The 22,695-nt window shown below is 42.9% G+C and overlaps 1 protein-coding gene across 2 annotated transcripts in view; it reads right to left on the reverse strand.

Moving 5' to 3' along the window:
* The window catches only part of snx29 (sorting nexin 29), a 354,925-nt gene that overhangs the window by 121,555 nt on the left and 210,675 nt on the right, over positions 1-22,695 (reverse strand). Inside the window, exons 17-18 of one of the 2 annotated variants that reach the window (XM_069905804.1) lie at positions 15,692-15,747; positions 8,941-9,022 (exon numbers count right to left, since the gene is read on the reverse strand). In XM_069905804.1, coding sequence (XP_069761905.1) covers positions 8,941-9,022; positions 15,692-15,747 — 138 coding nt within the window. The remainder of the gene's footprint in view (positions 1-8,940; positions 9,023-15,691; positions 15,748-22,695) is intronic. The other variant, XM_069905805.1, reaches the window with a different exon arrangement.

Genomic DNA, 22,695 nt, shown 5'->3' on the forward strand with positions numbered 1-22,695 from the left:
ACAAATGATTTCCCTCTCATGCATGGAGGTTTCAGAACTTGTATTTTCTTCTACAATGATCTCATAAACCCCGGCAAGGGTTACGTGAAGTGGCCATGTAAAAATTGACATGGTGGAAGTGTCCTCTTCAAAGTGACTCTTCCTTGCCATTGATTTGTGTATATCCCATGGTAAAGAGAATACAATATAAGCAGTTCCGCTCTCCCTGGAGGCTACTGCATTAACAACCTCATTTTTTGGAGCAATACTAAAGATGTCTTTCTGAAATATCTATCACATGACATCACTACTGTCTTTTAAGTTTCTTCAAACCACTTCAGAAGTATAATTCAAGAGCAAATGGCTCCTCTCTGTCTACTGGCCACTGAATCAAAAGTCCTCTTTGTGTACACAGATGCTTCTCCATAGAAAACACTATTGTTCCAGCAATTGAATGAATCATTCAATTCTAATTTTTATTGCTCTGTTTTCCAGATGCTGTCTCCCCGAAAATGGCTTTTCTCTGTGTAAATGTGTGTGTTTGTGTCCTTCCACCCATAATTTTCCTTAAGATTAATAATAACACAATTCCATCACAGTGTCTTTCCTGTCCAGGTGTTCCAGGAAAGAGTAGAAGGCCAAGAAGGTGGTATCTGCTCTAGACATATTGCAACAGCCATGAATCGAGGCTGTCTGAGAAGCTGGAGTTGAAGTGAGCCACGCCCAGCTTCATCATGATTGACGTCAGAGCTACTGGGCAGGCTGTCTTGCTTCTCTTTGGTACTGGGATAACAGTGGACATTTTTTAAAGCAGGCTGGAACTTCAGCTGTTAACACACAGAGGTTAAAGATGTCCATGAATTATTACAAGTTCTCCAATCACAGCCAGAGACTCCATCCAGTCTGAACATCTGCTGTGGTGATCTTCGGTGAGCAGGTGATGTTGACACACTGAACTCATGTTCAAAGTGATCATACAATACATTGAGCTCATTAGTGAGGGATGTGTTTTTACCTATGATTCTTTTTTGCTTTGCTCTGTGGCCTGTGAGAACATGCATAGCCACAATCACAGATGCTATATTGAATCTAAAACCTATTTTAAAACATATCACTGATAGCAATTAATTGTGTGTCGACATATCTCTTCCATTTAAATGCTGGATTACAGAACTACCCTCCATTATTCTATTGCACATTAAAAGCTCAGTAGTGGAGAGAATAGAGACTACCAAATTCCTCAGAGTCAAGTTAAAGTGATCTATCCTGGACACACAAGATTTCACTTGTCAGGAAGGTGCCACAACGACTGCACTTCCTGAGAAGACTGAGGCAGGCAAGGTTACGGCCACCATCCTGTCAACTTTCTACAGGAGCTCTATCAAGAGCATCCTTGCTGACTGAATCACAATTGCTATAGAGCATAAAATCAGAGATCAGTCCAAAGGACCAGTAGAGTGACAGAGAGGATCACTGGGGTCTCCCTCCACCCCATCAACGAGATCTACCAGGATCGTTGTTTGAAGAGGGTTCACAAAATCATTGAGGACCCCGGCCACGCACACACAGCATCTTCTAGCTATTCCTGTTGGGAAAGAGATACAGGAGTATCAAAGCCAGAAACACCATGCTGAGAAACAGCTTCTTCCCATGGGTGGTGAGACTGCTGAACAACTGAATGAATTGCTCGTACAAATGCTCCGAGACTATTACTTATTGTAACATTTATTTATATATATATATATGTGTGTGTGTGTGTGTGTGTGTGTGTGTGTGTGTGTGTGTGTGTGTGTGTGTGTGTGTGTGTGTGTGTGTGTGTGTGTGTGTGTGTGTGTGTTCTGCAAATGTATAGTTTGTCTGTATGTGTGTTATGTTTGGATGTGTGTTTGCATGCTTTTGCACTGAGGACTGGAAAATGTTGTTTCATCGGTTGTCTTCTTTGGCTTGGCTTCACGGACGAAGATTTATGGAGGGGTAAAGTCCACGTCAGCTGCAGGCTTGTTTGTGGCTGACAAGTCCGATGCGGGACAGGCAGACACGGTTGCAGCGGTTGCAAGGGAAAATTGGTTGGTTGGGGTTGGGTGTTGGGTTTTTCCTCCTTTGTCTTTTGACAGTGAGGTGGGCTCTGCGGTCTTCTTCAAAGGAGGTTGCTGCCCGCCGTACTGTGAGGCGCCAAGATGCACGGTTTGAGGCGATATCAGCCCACTGGAGGTGGTCAATGTCATCGGTTGTACTTGTACGATAATAAACTAACTTAAATATTAGTTAGTTATTTTTATTTCTTCTCAAACCTAATGTTCAATTCATTATAATTGTATATGCCAGATATTTCCTTGCAGCTAGAGTTTTCTTTAAAATATTTTTATTAATTTGATAGACAGAAATATTACATGTATATATTGTTCAGATATTAATTATATAGCTTTATATAATGCAATACAGAATAAGCCATATATAAATTATATAATTCTCGAAAAGTGAAAAATCCTTTCAAGAATTTCACATTGTTTTCTAATACTGAGATATACATTGCGATTATTAAATAGACCAATCTATTCATAGAAAAAAAACCATATTAATCTAACCCCTCCCACTAAACACAGTCATCCGCAAATAAATTGTAATTGAGTATCGACATCAGATCGAAAAACCCCACAGCACCCCTGCCTAAGTCATCAAATTATGATCATAGTCCATGAATGGACCCCATATTTTGACAAAGATTGAACCTTGACCTCTTTAACATTATATCAAATTTAAAAAAAAACATTTCCACTGGTTACAGGATGTTATGCTGTCTTTCCAACTTATCCAAATTGCTCGTCTGGCCATCAAAGAAATAAAAGCTACTATTTTTTTTAGTTGAATTCAAGGAAATCCTCTCTTCTAGAGAATAACCAAACAAAGGAATAAAAGGACACGGTTCAAATTTAATCTTAAGAATCTATGAGAGTTTTAAAGAATTGTTCCCAATATTCTTGTGGTTCAGGGCACTCCCAAAACATACATATCAGAGAGGCCTCAAAAATTAGCAGCTGGACTTGTAATCGTAATCTGTTATTTATCACTAAATCTAGTATAATTTTACCTCTTACTAAATTTAAAAAAAAAACAGTAATCTCGAATACCTTCTCAAATTTATAATCTTGCAGAAACAAATTAAGTAATTTCTGTAGCAAACCAAGACTCTTGCTAATAATATAGGAGAAGTATCTCTACAATGACAGACTACAAGAAAACTCGAAGAACAGTTTCATGGAAATTTCTCTTCCACTACCATTAATGATCTTTCTTACAATAGCAATCAGTGGTAAATATAAATTCAAAACACACAAGATTCAGTGATTATAATACATCACTGAACTGATGTATTTATCAGTCCAAACACATTTTCTAGCAATTTGTTCCAAGATAGAAGCTATAGCTAGAAAACAAAAGGTCATTTGAGGAAGTCTTAATTATGATCATCATTTCAAACTATTATTGATAAAAGGTGGAAAGATATTTTTTAAATTAGGAGTTGGAATAAAGGGATAATTTTTTGGTTGGCTAATTTTTTTGTGGAACACCATCACCTATTAATACTCTGGACGACAGTGTATAATGTACTGTATCCACAAGGCAGGTTAATACTGTGAACATTGATTATGCAATTAAGTTATCGCTGGGAAAGAGCATCCTCATCTTTGCTGGTGAAACAATTGGAAGGCCAACCAAACAACTTCAACTGCTATTAAATAAGTCTTTGGCTACTGAGCCTGTAAAACTATCACTTAAATCATCTCACTACAACAAAGCATAAAACACACCACCATTCAGAAAGATGTAAAGTGTTCTGTTTTTAATCAAAGGTTAAAATATTTATTTTAATAAAATTTTCTAATCAATAGAGACAACTGCCATATAAATACTATCCCTGAAACCATAGTCACCGATGTTTCAGATGCATTGTTTCTGAAATACATATGATCCAAGAGCAGAAAATTGAAATGCATGGGTCTTCAAACTCATTTATATGCTGTTTGTCAGGTGCAATGATCTGAAATTCAGATTTATTAATCAGGCAAAAAATAAATGGTGATTTAGGCTCACATTCTTCCTGCACCTGTTATCCATATATAGTCATTAAACCAAGAAGTTCTTCCCAAGGTAGTTCACAGCCAGCTAAGTTAGAATTCGTGCATGTTTTAAACTCAACCATTATTGAAAGTTGGAGAAAGGAATACTTTGAAATTAATTATAATTGATTAAAAGTACATCTCTGAATCTTCAGGGTTGGTTATCACGATTTCAAGGGGTTCTGATAACTCCTTTTTGTAGGACAAAAGCCTGCTCTGTTTGGATTTGAGGAATGTGAGCCCTATGGTAGACTCCACCAGAACTATATTGGGAACCACATCTCAAGAAAGGCTCAGATTCATGATGAAATCAAACATGATCTTTAATATGCCACACATCTTCAGCCAGCAGAAGACTGGTTGAAGATCAAAACCTCAAACTGGCACAAAGCTCATGATTTACTGAGCAGCAATGAATCCTTCTCTGAGTCATGAACTACTTACAGCAGGCATTTGGTACTCCTTGAGAGATCTCACCGGCAGCACCTCCGCAAAATCTTCCAAATCCACTGACAGGATAAGTGAACCAACATCAAAATCCTCTCATTGACCAACATCCCAAGCATCAAGACTCAAATTAGACTCTGACAGTGCTCACATCTGCTGCCCAAAACAAAAACTCTATTCTGACCTCATTCGCAGGAAAAGATCAGTCGTAGGTGTAAAGTGAGTAGAGCAGGTGGCTGAGAATGCAGCCCTGTGGTGCTCCAGTACTGATGGAGAATGTGGAGATGTTCTGACCAATCCTCACTGATTGTGGTCAGCTTACCAGCACCCAGATGGTGAAAGATAAATTTAAATGCAATGGACTTTTAAAATAACAAATTACAGTACAACCTCAGGTATCCGGCATCCATGGGGATTGGAAGATGCGGAAAAGTGGATTTGCCATTGCTTGGGATTGTGTATTTCGTGGATTGGTGAACTGATCGCGAGGGAGTGTCAATTTTAAACTTTTGGTTTTTTTTAACCTATTTATTTTCCTCAGTTTTTTTGGCCCACAAACAATGAAGTCATGACAATTCTAACTCCCACTTTATCTCATGACACTTCATACCAAATAAAAACAAGGCTATGTCAACCACGTCTGCTACCCTGCCTTCATCAATTTCCCTTTTTCCTACTGAAAATAGTCAATTAGATTGGAGAGCCATGTTGATAGTTTCTGATATGTCCCTGCTTTCCCATTTCCCGGGAGCACTGCCCCCTCTTTTTAGCAGAGATAGAAGTTATTGCAGATGTTGCAAAAGAGGTTGTGCTTCCATCTTTGAGGAGTTCATTTGGCAAAATAGCCGAGAGCTTTGCCCGGGGTAAATGAATGGTAATTAGCACCATCTCTGTAGGTTCTGTATCGACCTCACTCATTACAAGCTCATTCTGCATGGTGTGAGATCATCATCATTGCTAATGTTTTCCTTGGATTACAACATGAGATGGTGTTCCACCCATCTTTTAATTGATTCTTTTTCTTTTAAATGATGATCACATTATTAGTTATTTTTTTCTGCTGACAGCCTTATTGCTTCGAGTGAACCAAGCATTTCACATGCCAGAGCGTAATTGGATACTCTGAAAGAGTTGCACCCAGTTTTTGTGAATGCATCACCCAGCAGTCTGTGGACTTTACTTTGAGTAGCTTTTTTTTTAATTTAAACATATAAACTTTATTCAAACTACATTACAAACACAAAACACAGAGCTGCAACTAAAACAAAAAACCACCATAACATGTGGTGACAAAACCGTGAGAGGCAATAATTGCGACCACCTCTCCATTACACAATATTACATGTCAAATTAAAACATGATTTTTGTCATCAACCACACACATGATCCCCTGGGGGGCTATGAGCGCCTCTTTATGCAGAAAAACCTCTTTATGAAGTAAAGCTGCTGGCATCCAGCACCCATGGGGATTGGTAGCTGCCAGATAAGTGAGTTTGCTGGTTGTTTGAGATTGCATGTTTCATGGATCGATTGGCACTGGGGGGGGGGGGGGGGGGGGTCAATTTTAAACACATTTTTTTTACCTGTTTATTTTCCACGACATTTTGGTCGGTTGCTTGAATTCCGGAGAATGGGGATTTTAGTGTATATAATTAATAAATATATTGGATATTTACCTTCTACCTTAATCTCATGTACCTGTTGCTAAAATTTGCCTTTTCCTGAGCACAAAATATTTGCTGATAATTCTGTAATGTTCTTGTCTCTTTTGCTGATTGATAGTTTCCATTTTCTTAAAAAGTTCACCCAGAAGCTTCTTGAACTGACAGCAACCATCAATGAAAACGGGAAATCAATATATCTTTGAGAGCAGATTTATTTGCAGTCAGCGGCAACCACTGTCGCTTCAATCCTGACCATTAAATCTAACCAAATAATTTTTTGTTCTAAATAGAAACTCAACTGTCAATTATAAAGGGCATGTGCTTGAAAAATACAAAGTCTTTCACTTCTTAAATCAGCATTCCATTTATTTATGCTCAAACATTGTTCCACTGATATGAATGATTGACAGTACTCTCTTAAAAGGAATTAATCTGCGCTCTGCAGAAAACTTGAAAGCCAATATAAGCTACTTGTTGGATCCAGACCAGCTTTTTTTTGGTATACCTCCCATTTATTACAAGATTAACCAGCTCCTTGCCTTGCCATTCTGCAGAGAAGTCTTGTGAACTTCTTGATTCAACAAACAAGATCATTTCTTTAGCAGCCTGTCACTTTCTCTTCACCTACCTTTCCCCAAGGACTTCTGGCATCTCCCTCCTTCAGTGGAATTTTTCCTTCTCCATTCTTTGCAAGCTGATTTCATCCACAGTTTTCTCTCAGGATCCCTTGTCCTTCAGCTCTTAGTGCTGTTTTGTGTGTTTTGGCCATTTTAATGCTCAACTAGTGTACACCTTGTTCGACTCCTATTTAGCAATTATTTCCCACCTCCACCACTTCATAATCTTTGGGACAGACACTTTTATCCGTTATTTGTCCCTGTGCTCCAGAGAGTCAAAGAAGCCATTATGAGGCTGAAAAACAAGAATAAAACAGCAAGAGATCATCCAAACCTTAGAATTACCAAAATCAACTGTTTGGAACATCGTTGAGAAGAAAGAGCGTACTGGTGACTTCAGTAATCGCGAAGGGACTGGTAGGGCAAGGAAGACCTCCCCTGCTGATGACAGAGGAATTCTCATCATAATGAAGAAAAGTCCCTAAACACCTGTCTCATGGATCAGAATCACTCTTCAGGAGGCAGGCTTGCACATGGCAATGATCATTGACTGCAGAAGACTTCTTGAACCAAAATACAGAGGCTACACTGAAAGATGCCACCACTAGCTAGCCAAAGAAACAGATGGTCAGATTACAGTTTGCCAAGAAGTATTTAAAAGAAAAAGGTCTCGTTGACAGACGAGACCAAGATTAACCTGTATCAGAGTGTTGACAAGAGAAAAATGTGGAGGTGTAAAGGAACTGTCCAAGATTCAAACCGTACCAATTCATCTATGAAACATGGTGGTAAAGGTGTTATGGCCCAGGCATATATGGCTGTCACAGATACGGGCACACTTATCTTCATTGCTGATGACAATGGGAAAATTAATTATGAGGAGTATAGAAACATCTCATCTCCTCAAGTTCAAGCAAATGCCTCCAAATTCATTGGACGACACTTCATCCTTACAGGAAGACAATGATCCCATAAATACTGCTAAAGCAAGAAAGGAATTTTTCAAAGAATGGCCAAGTCCTCACCTGATCTAAATCCAATTGAGCATGCCTTCTATATGCTGAAGGGAACAAGCCCTGAAACAAGCAGGAGCTGAAGATGGCTGCAGTAGAGGCCTGGAAGAGCATCACCAGAGAAGATACTCAGCACCTGGTGATATCTATGAATCACACACTTCAAGCAGTCATTGTATGCAAGGGATTTGCCACAAAGGACTAAACTTGACTATTTTAATATACAGACAATCTGTGGCATAGCTAGAGGGAGAAACCACTCACCTTGAGTGCATTCTTTTAAAATGGTCCCTATTTGAACTGTGTGCTCACTGCTCAGACTCCTGTGATGTGCTTACAATGGTAGCCCACCAGCACATCACAGGAGGCTGAGCACACAATTCAAAAAGGTGCCACTTTTGGAGAATGTGCTGAGGGTGAGCAGACTGGCCAGGAATAGCTCCAAAGCTATATACTTCTCCTTCAGACAGTCATAATTGAAGCACCTCCAGTCTTTTTCAGATAAAATAACAGAATTTAAACATTATGGATGCGAATTTTAAACTAAGTACCAAATTCAGTTCGTGAAGGGCACCTTGGCAGTAGCCAGGAAATATACACCGGTCACATCGAAGTCCGACTCCCAATGAAATATTACATGATGGAATATGGAAATGCAGAGTTGTATTCCCCTGGAGAAAATCATGCACAATTTAAGGAGGAAATATGACACGTTCGTTAGGGTATAGCAGCCCTATCTTTGACAGTTTTGATAGAATGGTCAGTGCCGCCAAGTTTGAGAAGATACAAAATTGATTTCTGGCTCCACAAAGTAATTCTGAACAATTTTTAGTCATTTAATTGAGAGAGTAATGCTTGATAGGATGGATTGTTTTTGCAAGCAGAAACTTAATGAAACAAATGGCTTTCCTTAATTTCACAGCACTCAGAAAATATGACATTTTGGATTCAGATTGGAGCAATTTTCAAGTAGCAGAAATGAGAACAAAACTTTCTCTCGAGACACGATTATGAAATGAAAGAACACATTGTAAATGTTATAAGCTTGGAAAGTAACATACCACATTGCATTTTTCTCAGCGCTCAAATCTTTGACTCATACCTGATAAACATGAAAAGCATTAGCAGCTCGTCCACGTAGAAACACGGTTGGAATCCAGACATTTATCAGTGCACAGTGAACCCTGACAGACACAAAGTAATCAACAGTGAATTTCAAGGGAAAACATTGAATTTACAAAACAATTTAGAGCCAAAGTAATCAAAGGATGCAGTTTCTTTAGTACATTTTAAGAGAACCTCCAGAGGACAGGGCTAGAATCTCTGCACCTGGCAGCTAGCCAGCTCAGACAGCCTCATCAACACTTTTCCTCAATTCATTAATTTATGCGCAAATTTTCTACCATGGCACTTCCAACAAGCACTGAAAATGTTGCACATTACAGAGACAGATAAACAGCAGAGACTTAAAATATCACAATTAGTGTTAATACAGGTAAAGAATTGGAATGTCACTTCACTTGAACTGAAAGTTTTTGGTAGATTTAATGCAAGTACATCAAATAGTAAATATCAGAAAATCCAGTTTTTTTTTAAAAAGTCTCTCATAAATGCCCCTATTTTAATAGTTCACAATATATTGGTAATTAAATCAGAATGTTTCAGTAGAAATTGATGTTCATTTCTCATGATATTTTATTTAAAGTAGTTAGCAATGATTTTGTATTCATGACATTTCAAAATCAAACTGCTCCCTGATGTGCCAGCACTACAATGTCAGCTATCCAAAGAGCATTTATTGCCTCCATTTCTCACCCCCCATCAAAAACACACAGAATGAGGAGGATGTCCGTGATGGACAGCAAACTTAATCCTGCTGCAGGATTGGGCGGGGGGGAGGAGGTCGCCAAAGGTCAGCAATGTCAGGGATCCAAAATATAAAATGTGACCTTTAGTCACACTGTAAGTGGAACTAGATTTGGAAAGTAGCAATAATTTCCAATATGGATAATAGCCAACCGAGAATAACACGTAGGTTTCTTATAATATAAAACTACTTAATCTCTATGAGAATAGCTGCATGTAACAGATCATTTACCTCATATGCATCTGGAGTTTTTTTGCAAGGCTGATTTGACTAGATACAGTTATAGGTTGAATGATACATCTCTTTTTTTGAAAGAAAATGCTTGAGTAAACTGATCTAAGGAAATCTTCCAAAGAAGAACAAAAATAGTTGAAGCTTGCACCCTGTAATATCCGATGATCGTGCAGATGATCCGGGAATATTTTGCCACCTTCTTTGCTACCATCAGTAGAGAGCAAAAATTGTTTCAGAGGGAAGTGCAGAGATAAAAAAAAAGTCAATTAATCTTCTATTAAATTTAAGATGGCAGAAGTTTTCATGAGAGGTGGCATCAAAGGCAGAGTGGAACTGGAATATAGAAGAGCCGGGAAGTGGTGATGTAATAAGACTGACAACAGCATCAATACAACACTCTTGGATTGAAACAATACATTGTGTAAAATGAATGAAAACAAAAGAATATGAAGTGAATAGGAATAGAAGTGGACAAACTGAACATGCTGCATTTCCATGAAATTTATGCACTGTGTACTTGATTTGATGTATAATGCAAGAAACGATGGAACTAAACAACAAAAGAGGAATCCCGATTTGGAAGGAAAGCACGACACTGTGGCAAAACAGCGAATCCTTCATTCTATGGCAAATACAATCAGTCACTAGTCAACAAAGAAAATGCAATAGAAACAAAATGACAGATAACAAGAGTCATGCGTAAATATATTTCCTATGAAAAGGTATAAAGAACAAAATAGAAAGCAAGAACTGAAAAAAATGAGCTAGAGCAGAAAAAAAGCTCTGCCTGAGAAGCCATACAACGAGCTCCTTATTTATGAAACACGCTGTGTTTGTAACAAAACACAAAGATCCTGGAAGAACTTAGCAGCATCCTCAGGAGGCAAAGATTTATCACTAGGGTTTCTGGCCTAAGCCCTTCTTCAAGGTTTGAGCAAAATGCAGATGGGCACCAGAATACAAAAGGTTGGTGAAGGTGGTGGGGGGTGGGCAGCTTCCCTTCTCCTCCAGCCTTTTGATTCAAGCGCCTTTGCCCCCTTTGAATGTCGAGGGACCTGTTGATTCTCTCCAAGGTTTTTTTTTTAATGGGCTCCCAAATGGTGCTTTGTGATTGATGAAGTCAGGCGACAGACTCACGATGAGATAACAGCAAACAGATCAAGGAGAAGTTACTACACAATGAGAAATTCGTGGAGATAAGAACACCATCCCTAAAAAGGCTAATATATATTTGTTGCCATCTCATTTTTGGGAATTATCTGAAGGAAAAGAAAATGCAAATGATTTAATGAATTTTATTTTGATCAGTAAAGCGAAAACAATGAGTAACTGAAAAAGCTCAATAGGTCAGGCAGCATCCATGGAGAGAAATGATTAGCTAACACTACAGATCAGGGCCCTTCACATTTAGTTCCATTGTGTGTACTGGGGGGGTGGGGAGGGGGTGGCGAGGGGAATTTGCCATCTCAAATGCCCCTCGTATGTTATATTCTGAAGAAATATCAAAATTACCAAAGACAAACTTAATCAGGGTCTCATTTAAGGACTCTTAATTTTGCACTTTATTGATTTTTTTTAATTCTTGCTGTATTACACAGTTGTTTATTCATTATCTGTTTACTTTTTTTAATATATATCGTATGTTGTGTACAGGTTTTTTTTTGCACCCCCATTAAGTGGTAATTCTGCCTTGCCCACAGGAAAATGAATCTCAGGGTTGTATGTGATGTCCTAAATTACTGAATACTTTCGGCAGAGAACATCCCCTGCCATGCACAAATGAAGTTCTTCACTCTCCAAAAATTATTTTCCAAAATCTTAAATTCAAAACATTTTCACATCACATACAAAATATGTAATAGAGTAATGAAAAAGGATTAGGTAGAAACTTTGGTGTGCTTATTTTAGGTGTCACAGCTTGGTGCATCAGGATTTATGCTCAAGGCTAAACAACTGCTCTTGCATTCATCTACATCCAAAATCAGTTTACACTTTGGTTATATAATGTTACTGTAAAATAAACCAAAGTTCATTGCGGTTGCAGCTTGATTTGCCAAAAATGTTCTTCAAATCCAATGCAATGACAAATTTCTGCCAGCACTAAATAATATGATTTTAAATATATTTTTTAAAATTAAAACATTTATTGATATTTTGGCTACATTTGGATGCAACTTGGTGGGTAGCACGATTGGTGTAGCGGTTAGTGCAATGCCTTTATAGCGCCAGCAATCAGGACTGGAATGGAGTTCGAGTTCCACGCTGTCTGTAAGGAGTTTGTACATTCTCCCCATGTCTGAGTGGGTTTTCTCCAGGGTCTCCGGATTCCTCCCACCATTTAAAACATACCACGGTGTAGGTTAATGGGGTGTAAATTGGGCAGCACGGACTTGAGGGTCGAATGGTCTGTTACCATGATGTGTCTACATTTAAAATGTAAATTAAAATTTTAAAACTTTTAAATTTAACATTTCTATGTAATAACTGGATTATGAAATAGAAATTGCCAAAGAAATCCGAATGGCACTTAAATGGTGTCCAAATGTTTTATTCATGAGTCACCGAAATTCAGAGGTACAGTTGGAAATGTCCTTCCTTTATCCGTTTGCGAAAGGATATTGCTAAAGAATGGTCGAGTGATTGCACTGATGGCCTGCTGTAACAGTCATGATCGATAAAAAATAATCCACTGGAAGGGAGTTTGGTTACTGGGGATCAGGCTCAGAGTTTCAAGTTGGGGATGGAGGATCAATATGGTGGCAAAAGGGATGGGTGTGATGGGCAGGAGGTGCAGTAGAGCAAGAGCAGGAAGGGTGGAAACACTGGGAGGGGAGCCCAACAGAATTGGGCAAGAACTGAGAGCAAATTGAGGTGAACATCAGGCACAGCAGGCAGATAGATCCTCCCAGAATGGTGAAGCATGTCTCATAAGTTGGAAATAAACCATCCCTCCCAAAATGGTGGCAAGGAATGTGCTGCACCCTATCATGACTAACGCTTATCTGGGCCCTGCCATCGTGAAAATGTTAGGTTCATGGAAACTGTGAATTTTGTGCAACTTCTCCCTTCCTTTCGACATTTATTGTTGAAAGTGCATCAAACAGGCCACAAAACCTGGCACTGGATGAAATAACATCCAAGGAACTCTGCGATTTTCTGAGTCCAAAGGAGAAATTTCGGTCTGAGGTCCATGGAGCCACAAAGCTGGGAAATCAGTCAGATGCAGTGTGATGACTGAGCTTTGAAGTGTGAGCAATCTATTGCTTCAATGATGTCCAGTCAAAGAAAATTGTTGCAGCTCTTAGTCTCACCTTTCGCATGACCTATCACATTGTTGATATTGCTCAGTCATAACTTTCTGGCTGAGATGGGTGACTGAAATTTTACTGTCAACTTACAGCAACTTTTGAAATGCAACTACTGAAATAAAATCCCCAAGAGCCATTCCACTGGATCTTGGTGACAAATGCTGGTGGACTATTATGTATCCTTTTATTGTCCCAGACACCATTCATGAACTCTCACCATGAGAACCCCTGGGATAGCTGACAAATTCTGCTCATGGACTCCATGAACAAGTCTTGCTGGCTCCAGCTGCAAGGCCACATTCTTCATTATTTCAGATGTCCATAAATGCCAGTGGGGGCCTTTTTTATTTTGCAATAACCTGTTGAAACCCAAAACACTGCAGGCTGTATTGGTGTTCCCCCAATTCCATTATCCACCTCCACTCTTTCAATGAGGTTGCACCAAACACATCTTCTGTTCATCTCCCCTTTCAGCATTTCATCCTTTCTTAACTCTCTTGTTCACCAAACATTTTCCCCATTAATTGCAGACAAAGCAACTCATCCAGGCCAGCGCTATCGGTGTCTGGTGAACAAAATGGCTGAGTTGAAAATGTAATAATTTTTTTATGGAGACATGGCTCAATAGCAGGATATCAAATAACATGGTAGAATTGGAAGGCTGAACATTTTTCAGGGCCGACAGAATAGCAGCTGCAATGGGAAAAAGTAAGGGAGGTTCATTGTGCATCTATGTAAATCAACTTTAGTGCACTAAACTCTACCATTACTGACATTCATTGCTCTGCCGAATTGGAGTTATTGGTTATCAAGCGTAGACCTTTTACCTACCAAGAAAATTTACTTGCATCATTGATGCAGCAGTTTATATACCTCTGGCTGCGAATGCTAAAGCCGTCTTGAAAGTTTTTAGGGCTGCTATTGGCAAGTTGCAGATATTACATCCAGATTGTGCCTTTATTGTGTCTGGAGACTTTAATCATTGTAATTTACGCTCTGTACTCCCAGGATTTCATCTAAATGTGAAATGTAATACATGAGGGGACAAAACCTTGGATTAGGTTAACTCGTACAGAACCACTGCCCTCCCTCACCAGTCTGACCATCTTTCACTGTCTACAGACTAAAAGGGTCAAACACCTCATCAAGACTGTTAAGATATGACGGGAGAGGGCTGATTTTGTCCTTCAGCAGCATTTTCAAAATACAGACTGGAGTGCGTTTGCTGATCGTGCCACAGTAGATTCTCAGATTGATATCAATATAGACACCAACTTTGTTATTGAGTATATAAATAGGTGTGTTACATCACAGAAGAACATTAAAATATTTGTTATTCATCCATCCCCTTCCTCTGTGCAACTGAAAATCAGCTTGCTTTCTTACTTTCCTACTTCTGATTAAGGGTCTTTGTCTTGAAACATTTTTCTTTCCAGAGAAGCTTCCTGATCTGCTGAGTGTTTCTCGCTCTTTGTTGTCGTTTTCAATCAATTATGTTTTTTATACAGCCACTTCATTACAGGAAATTATTCCCTTTTTTCCAGAATGTGTAAAAAGCACGGAACCAGAATGAGGGTGCCATTCCAGTTCCATCTTTTTTTTCATCTAGACCCTTTGGAATTTTCCCAGAAATTCAACGCAGTCCACCCTTTTCAGATACCGCCATTTGGTAAATGTTTAATTGCATTTTGTGTTAGCTTAATATATGGAGATTGACAACTGGCCACTCATTTCATTTGCTGGGACTGGGTGTCTCGAATGCCACTGCTCATTGTCCGGCCAAGGGGGAACGTTAAAAATGGTTAACAGTTTAATGGACATCTAATTGGGTCATAAGACAGGCAAGGGCTAGAACCAGGGTGAAGGACAAAGAGGAAGGCAAGGTGTGATAAAAAGATCAGCTCAAGTAAAATAGGAGGAGGAAAGGTTTGCAATGTGGCATTAGACAATAGAAAGGAGCCACTCAAAGGACGTGCACTAGATTAATATCTCTTAGAAGGGCTGAAATGCAGAAGGCTGAGGAAAAGGAGGGGCGGTGTGCAGTGGCATTGCATGTCCCTTGAGTTAAACGCCACGTGCAGTGCCATTGCATATCCAGCCTCATAACCTACCGCAAGGCTGGTATGCTGTCTAAAACGGCAGACTGAAATGAAGATTTGCAGGTTTTGCAGTGTGAACGATCAATGCTGGTATATCGGAGCTATTCATACCAGAAAAAACTCATGAATGCTGTGCAGAAATCATAACTGTTACTCATTGCAAGGCAGTACATTCTCTTGATACTGGAACATTCCCCAGAATTACAGCTCCACAATGAGTATTTATAAATTACATCTGTAATATCCTGCTCCACAACCAAGAAAGAATTCACTCAACTATTTTGTCTCTAAAAATATTTATAAAATTCGACACAAAGAAGCATTATATTCTAGGTTAAGACTTACGTTTCAAAATCTGACAAGCTTTGATCCTCAGAGGTTTGACTTAAATCACCGGGTACCTATTGATGAAGAAAAAAAAATCAGTTTTAACTTATCTGATGTGTATGTCACTGACATAGCTCGTAATGTAGATCATCAGTACAGTAAAAACCCTGGTATCTACCATCTATAGGGATTGGTTGATGCCTGATAAGTGAATTTTCTGGTTGCTTGAGACTGTGTTGCACGATTGGTGAAATAATGGCAAGGCTTGCCAATTTTAAACTTAAGTTTTTTTTTACCTATTTACTTTCTGCGATTATTTTGCTAGTTGCATGAGGCTGCCATTTTCTTGAATTCCCAATAACAGGGGTTTTACTTTATTTTCATTCTAATACAAAAACAAAATGTTCTGAACATAAATGGCTTTAAAATGCAACTCACAAAACATTCAAGACTTGCACTTGAAATGCATTTTCTTTTGAAATGTTAAACTTAAGTTTAACACCAAGGGGTTTAACACTGGAAAAATCTCTTAAATCAAGCTGACAAGGAATATACTTATATAAGTTAGCTGTTTACACCAAATGGAAAGCAATTTCTCTCTCACTAAAGGCCTCCAGCTGCCTCAGTCAAGGAAGCAATGATGTTCTGTAAATTGGCAAACCTAAGCTAAGGGTGCCCTTAATCCAAGATGTTTTGTAAGTTTACCAGGGAGAGTAAACTTTAGGCTGAATTTGTAATATTCATTAGAACTCTGTCTTGAAGGATTTTCAAGACCAAAGCACAGGAGAAAGGAAGTTTAATATACATGACAAGAGCACCATTAGACAGTTTGCAGAAAGCTACAGAAATGGAATAAGCATAGATATGAAAGGGAGGTATGAAATTGCTGAGAATCCAGTGTGGCATGAGAAAACAAAACAATTCAGAAGTCAGCATTAATTGACATCAACCTTCAAAATTTAATTTATGAGATAAATTTTGGATTATATTCTGGAAGTCAACCATGACAGGAAGTGGTAACATGAAGTTCAGGGCAACAGGTATAAACATGGCTAATCGAGGAGGAGGGCAAGCAGGGTGGGAGTAAAGAGAGCTGGTCTGCATTTAAAGTGGCGCAGAAAAATCACAACCAGTCAATTACCCCTCCTCTCCCCAACACCACCTACCCACAAAGAGGAAACGGTGGGAGTCATCAGCTTCAGAAGTTAATGGCAGGGGCTGGGGTGTTGTGCCACAAGAAGTTTAAACTCAAATGACAAGAGAACTTGTCAAAGTACTTTAGGGGGTGATTTTTTTCAAGGCGTTATGTAATTGAACCAAAATCATTACATCTTTTGTCTTGCAGTATGGCAGCACACCACTAGGCAGGTGAACCAATCCCGCTTGTAATCCACGCGGCGGGGCAGCCGGCCAAAATGGAGCCATCAGGGGTTTCCTTCTTTTCAGCACAGGGCTCAGAAGCCCACACTGGGTGACCACGTGACATCCGGGTGACGTCAGCGTGCCCCACCCCCCCCAGCGCGGTTCTCACCCAGGTCCGGGCTGGGAGTATAAGTCCAGCCCAGCAGCCTGCAATAAATCAGTTCTGCTCACTGAGCTCAACCCGTCTGGCTGTGTGTTCTTTCAGTAGCAGTGTAGCTGCCGCTACAATTGGTGACCCCGACTGGTTCAAACATCTTTGAATCCATCATGAGCGAACATGGGATCAGTGCTATAGCCATCAAGCTGCCTGAATTCTGGGTTCAGGAGCCAGAGACCTGGTTTGGCCATGCCGAAGTTCAGTTTCACCTCCGCCAGATTTCATCCGACATGACCAAATTCTACCATGTGGTCGCCGCCCTGGACCAGGCCAATGCCAAATGCGTGCTGCACCTCATTCAGCACCCACCCGCCAAAGACAAATACGAGACCATCAAGCAAGTGCTGACCGGATCCATCGGACTATCCAGACGCCAGCGTGCCGCTCGCATGCTGCACATTGATGCCCTGGGGGACAGGTCCCTGATGGACAAGATGCTCATGCTCATGGGTGATCACACCAACTGCCCGCTCTTTGTTTGCATTTTCCTCGACCATCTGCCCGAGGACATGCAGCCATTACTGGTCCAAGAGAGCTTTACCAACCGGAGGAAGGTCGCTCAGAAGGCCCAAGAGCTATGGCACTAGAGTTTCCTGGAGGGCTTGGCGGTCCAGCAGGTCACGAGGCATGGACATGACCACGCCAAGCCCACCCCATGTGCTGCAGTAGAGCATCCAGCCCCTGCAGGGGCTACCAAGAGCATAACCAGGGGCACAGCATCCGCTCCAGGCCTCTGCTTCTACCACCAGCGCTGGGGAGTCAAGGTTCGGAAATGTCGTCAGCCTTGCTCGTTCCAGGGAATGGCTGCAGCGACTGGCCAAGGACACAGTCTCCTCTACCTGCGGGACTCAGTCAGTGGCCGGCGGTTCCTCATTGACACTGGGCCCAGATCAATGTCATGCTGGCCAAGGCCATTGAGTCCAGGAATCGACCTCGAGGACCTCCCCTCCGTGCAGCCAACGCAACAGAGATCCGGACGTATGGAGACAAGACAGTCCACTTCCAGATCAGCTGATGAAAATTCTCATGGAGGTTCACAGTCTCGTCCCTTCTGACTGCCATCCTGGGTGCTGACTTCCTCCTCGCCCATGGACATTTGGGATAGGTGCCTGGTGGATGCCCGTACTTTCCAGGCTGTTCACCTCGACGCCTCCAGCACAGAGCAGCCGCAGATGGCCACAATCAGCAAGCCCAGAGACAAGTTCCAGTGAATCCTGGATGAGTTTCTGACCCTCCTCAAGCCACAGTTCTCCGCCGTCTCACCACGCCATGGGGTGTTCCACCACATCCACACCCAGGGCCCACCGGTTCATGCCAAGGTACGCCGGCTCCCGCCTGACAAGCTCCAGATGGCAAAGGAGGAGTTTTCGCATCTGTTGGAGCTGGGATCATTCGGCAGTCCGACAACCCGTAGGGCTCCCCACTCCACCTGATCTTGAAAGCCTCTGGCGGCTGGCACCACTGTGGAGACTATCGACGGCTCAACAAGGTGACAGTTCCTGACCATTACCCCATCCCTCACATACAGGACTTTATGGCCAACCTGCATGGTGCAAGGGTTTTCTCCAAGGTTGACCTGGTATCACCAAATCCCGGTGCACCCTGAGGACATACCAAAGACAGCCATCATCACCCTTCGGCTTGTTCAAATTCCTTCGCATGCCATTCGGGCTCAAGAATGCTGCTCAGACCTTCCAGCGGCTCATGGACTCAGTGGGCAGGGACCTGGATTTCATCTTCATTTACTTAGATGATATCCTCATTGCCAGCAGGGATCAGGTGCAACACAAGGCCCACCTGCGTACCCTCTTCTCTCGGCTGGCCGACTTCGGCCTCACCATCAACCCAGCCAAGTGCCAGTTTGGGAAAGAGTCCATTCAGTTCCTGGCACATACCATCACGGCCGAGGGAGCCACGCCCGACACTACGGTCGCCGCTATCAAGGAGTTCCCACATCTGGACAATCTCAAGGGGCTGCAAGAGTTAGCAAGTATGGTCAACTTCTACAACCGATTCATTCCGGGAGCTGCGTGCATCATGCAGCCGCTATTCGCCCTCATCGCAGCAAAGCACAAATCAGTCACCTGGACCCCAGGGGCCAGTGCATTCGAGGCCACCAAGGACACCCTCGCGAAGGCTACCATGCTCACCCACCTACACACCGACCTGCATATGGCGCTCTCTGTCGATGACTCTGCCACAGCCGTTGGAGCAGCAGGTGAACCGACAATGGAAGCTGCTGGCATTCTTCAGCCAGCTTTTCCGCCCACCAAAGCGCAAGTATAGCGCTTTTGACCATGAGTTACTGGGCATGTACCTGGCAGTGCGGCATTTCCGCTATTTTTTGGAGGGGAGGACTTTTACCATCTTCATTGACCTCAAACCCTTCACCATGCACTCGCGATGGCAAAGGATTCCTGGTTGGCCCACAAGCAGCATCACCTTTCCTTCGTGTCGGAGTTTACCACCAACAGTCGGCACGAGGCAGGGTAGGACAAGGTGGTTGCCGATGCACTCTGGCGACCAGCCACCTGCCCGCTGACACCCGGCCTCGACTTTGACCAGCTCGCCTGGGACCAGAAGTCCAACGAGGAGATGTGAGCCTTCAGGAATGCCATCACAGGCCTGTAGTTCCGAGACCTCCTGACTCTGAGCGGTGGAAGCACCATCCTGTATGATGTCTCCATGGGCACCCCGTAGCCAGTGGTTCCCCAGCAGTGGCGCAAGCAAGTCTTCAGTCACATCCATGACCTTTCACACCCGTCCATCAGGTCCACAGTCCGGATGGTGGCAGAGCAGTTCGTCTGGCACGGGCTGCAGAAGCAGATCACAGGCTGGGCCAGAACATGCACCCATTGCCAAATGTCCATGGTACACAGGCACACCAGAGCACCTGTGCAAGACTTCGAGCACGTCCGGGAACTGTTCAGCCACATTCACGTGGACATAGCCGGGCCCTTACCTGTTTCCTGGGGCAACCGTTACCGGTTCACGGTTGTGGACCGCACCACTCATTGGCCCGAGGCAATCCTGATGCTGGACACCTCCACGGACTCCTGCTCCTGAGCGCTGTTGCACGGTTGGGTCGCCCAACCGTTCTGAATCACCTCACCAGCAATCGGGGCGCCTAGTTCACCTCTGCGCTCTGGGCACAACTTGCCAACAGGTTGGGGATCGAGCTACACCACACCACAGCCTATCACCCGCAGGCCAATGGGCTGGTTGAGCGTCTGCACCGCCACCTTAAGTCGGCACTTATGGCCCACCTCACTGGTCTCGACTGGGTGGATGAACTGCCTTGGGTGCTCCTGGGCATCCACTCCTCATGCAAGGAGGATCTGCAGGCATCATCAGCTGAGCTGGTCTATGGCGCACTGTTGGCACTTCCTGGTGAGTTCATCAACCCGCCTTCCAACTCCCAGCAGTCGCCGCACGAGCTGCTTTCCCCACCTCCAGGCCCACTTGGACTCTTTTGCACCCCCCACCGCCGCCCAGACACAGCACACGGCCATCTCACGTCCCCAGTGAGCTGCTTTCCGCAGAGTACGTTTTTATTCAGGGGGGACCACCAGCGGCGAGATCTCTACAGAGATCTTACGAAGGGCCGTACAAGGTTGTCCATCGTTCAGGGTCTACATTCACGCTGGACATCGGCGGCAGGCGGCAACTGTTTACTCTACACAGGCTGAAGCCAGGGCACCTCGACCCCACCCCAGTGATTGTGGCCCAGCCCAAGAAGCGAAGCTGCCCAGCTAAAAAGGACATTGATGCCAGCTCTGGGGGGGGGGGGGGGGGGGGCTGAGTGGCAGCACACCACTAGGCAGGTGAACCGGCCCTGCTCGTAATCCACGCAGTGGGGCAGCTGGCCAAAATGGCGCCATCAGGGGATTCCCCTTCTTCTCAGCACGGGGCTCAGAAGCCTGCGCTGGGGGACCACGTGACGCCCGGGTGAGGTCAGCGCCCCCCAGCGCGGTTCTCAGCCAGGTCTGGGCTGGGAGCATAAGTCCAGCCCAGCAGCCCGCAATAAATCAGTTCTGCTCACTGAGCTCAACCCGTCTGGTTGTGTGTTCTTTCATTAACAGTGTAGCTGCCGCTACAGCAGTTTATTTACTGTGCTTGACAATAACAAATGTATCTGCACCTTTGAACCTCTACTGATTTTAATCACTGTGAAAATAACTCTTTTCTACTCATTTAGGTTTAATTTTAGGATACACACGCTTACACTGAAACCCATTCTCCATTGTCCACCCTCCCAATCTATTTACAGTAAAGCTTTGATAATCTGTTCTCCAATTATACATCATCGAGCTTACAGAGCCATGGAAGGATACAGTGGAGGAGGCCTATGAGCACAAGAAACTGAGGTACACTGAGCTTGCAGCAATGTGGCATGGAAGGCAAGGCTCTGACCAGTTGAAGTAGGCTGCAGAGGATTTGTAGCCACATCGACATCAAGGCTACTCCAGGAGTTGGGAGTGCGAGGAAAGATACACTGACAAACAGTTATAGATCTCTCCAGAGCTCCTGAAAAAGGTAGTCAGTGGCTCTGGATGAGGAGAATGGATTCGATCTGGGCCCCCTAGTGAGTGAATGCATCTAGGGGCAGAGCGCGGAACACCCTGATCCACTGCCGAACCCTCTGAAGGTGTAGTGGATCTATCAACAAAACAGAAGGACACCCACTTGATAACCCAGAAGATGACACTACTCACTTGGCTACCCCGCAGAGTCCAGGCAGCAAGTCTTAGGAGTGAAATAAGGGATATTAACATCTAGTCCTACATAACATACCATAAATCTCAATGATTCAGCATATGGCTCTATAAGTGAATCAAGAAAGTCTGCAGATTCTGTGATTGTGGTTAATGCTCAAAAGTGTTGGAGAAACTCAGAAGGTTCAGCAATCTCCATCGGAGACAAAGATACATAACCAATGTTTCGGGTCTGAGCCCTTCATCAAGTAATGAACGAAAAACAGGCAACTACCTGAATAAAAAGGTGGGGTGAGGAGGGAAGAAGGAATGGGGAAGGGTAGGGTGGGACCAAGGCCAACAGCCAAGAAGCCATAGGTGAATATGGATAGAAGGACAGGAAAGAAAAGCAAAGAATTGATAGGGGGATAGGGATAACTGTGAACACAGAGCTGGAGGAAAAAAGAGAGAGGGATAGGGAAAGATAGAGAAACAGAGCTTGAGGAATCGAGAGAGATGAGGAAGGGGAAGCCAACTGGAAACTGGATAAGTTGATGTTAATGCCATCTGGTTGGAGGTCATATTCCCAGAACGAATACGAAGTGTTGTTCCTCCAATTTGTGGGTGGTCTCACTTTGGTAGAGCCTAAGACTGTGGGCAGATGTGTCGGCATGGGAATGGAGCAGGCAATTGAAATGGTTGGCCACTGGGAGATGCCCGCTACTGCAGTGGACAGAGCTAGGGTGCTC

The sequence above is a fragment of the Narcine bancroftii genome, chromosome 12 (genome assembly GCF_036971445.1).
Source record: "Narcine bancroftii isolate sNarBan1 chromosome 12, sNarBan1.hap1, whole genome shotgun sequence".
Taxonomy (NCBI): Eukaryota; Metazoa; Chordata; class Chondrichthyes; order Torpediniformes; family Narcinidae; genus Narcine; species Narcine bancroftii.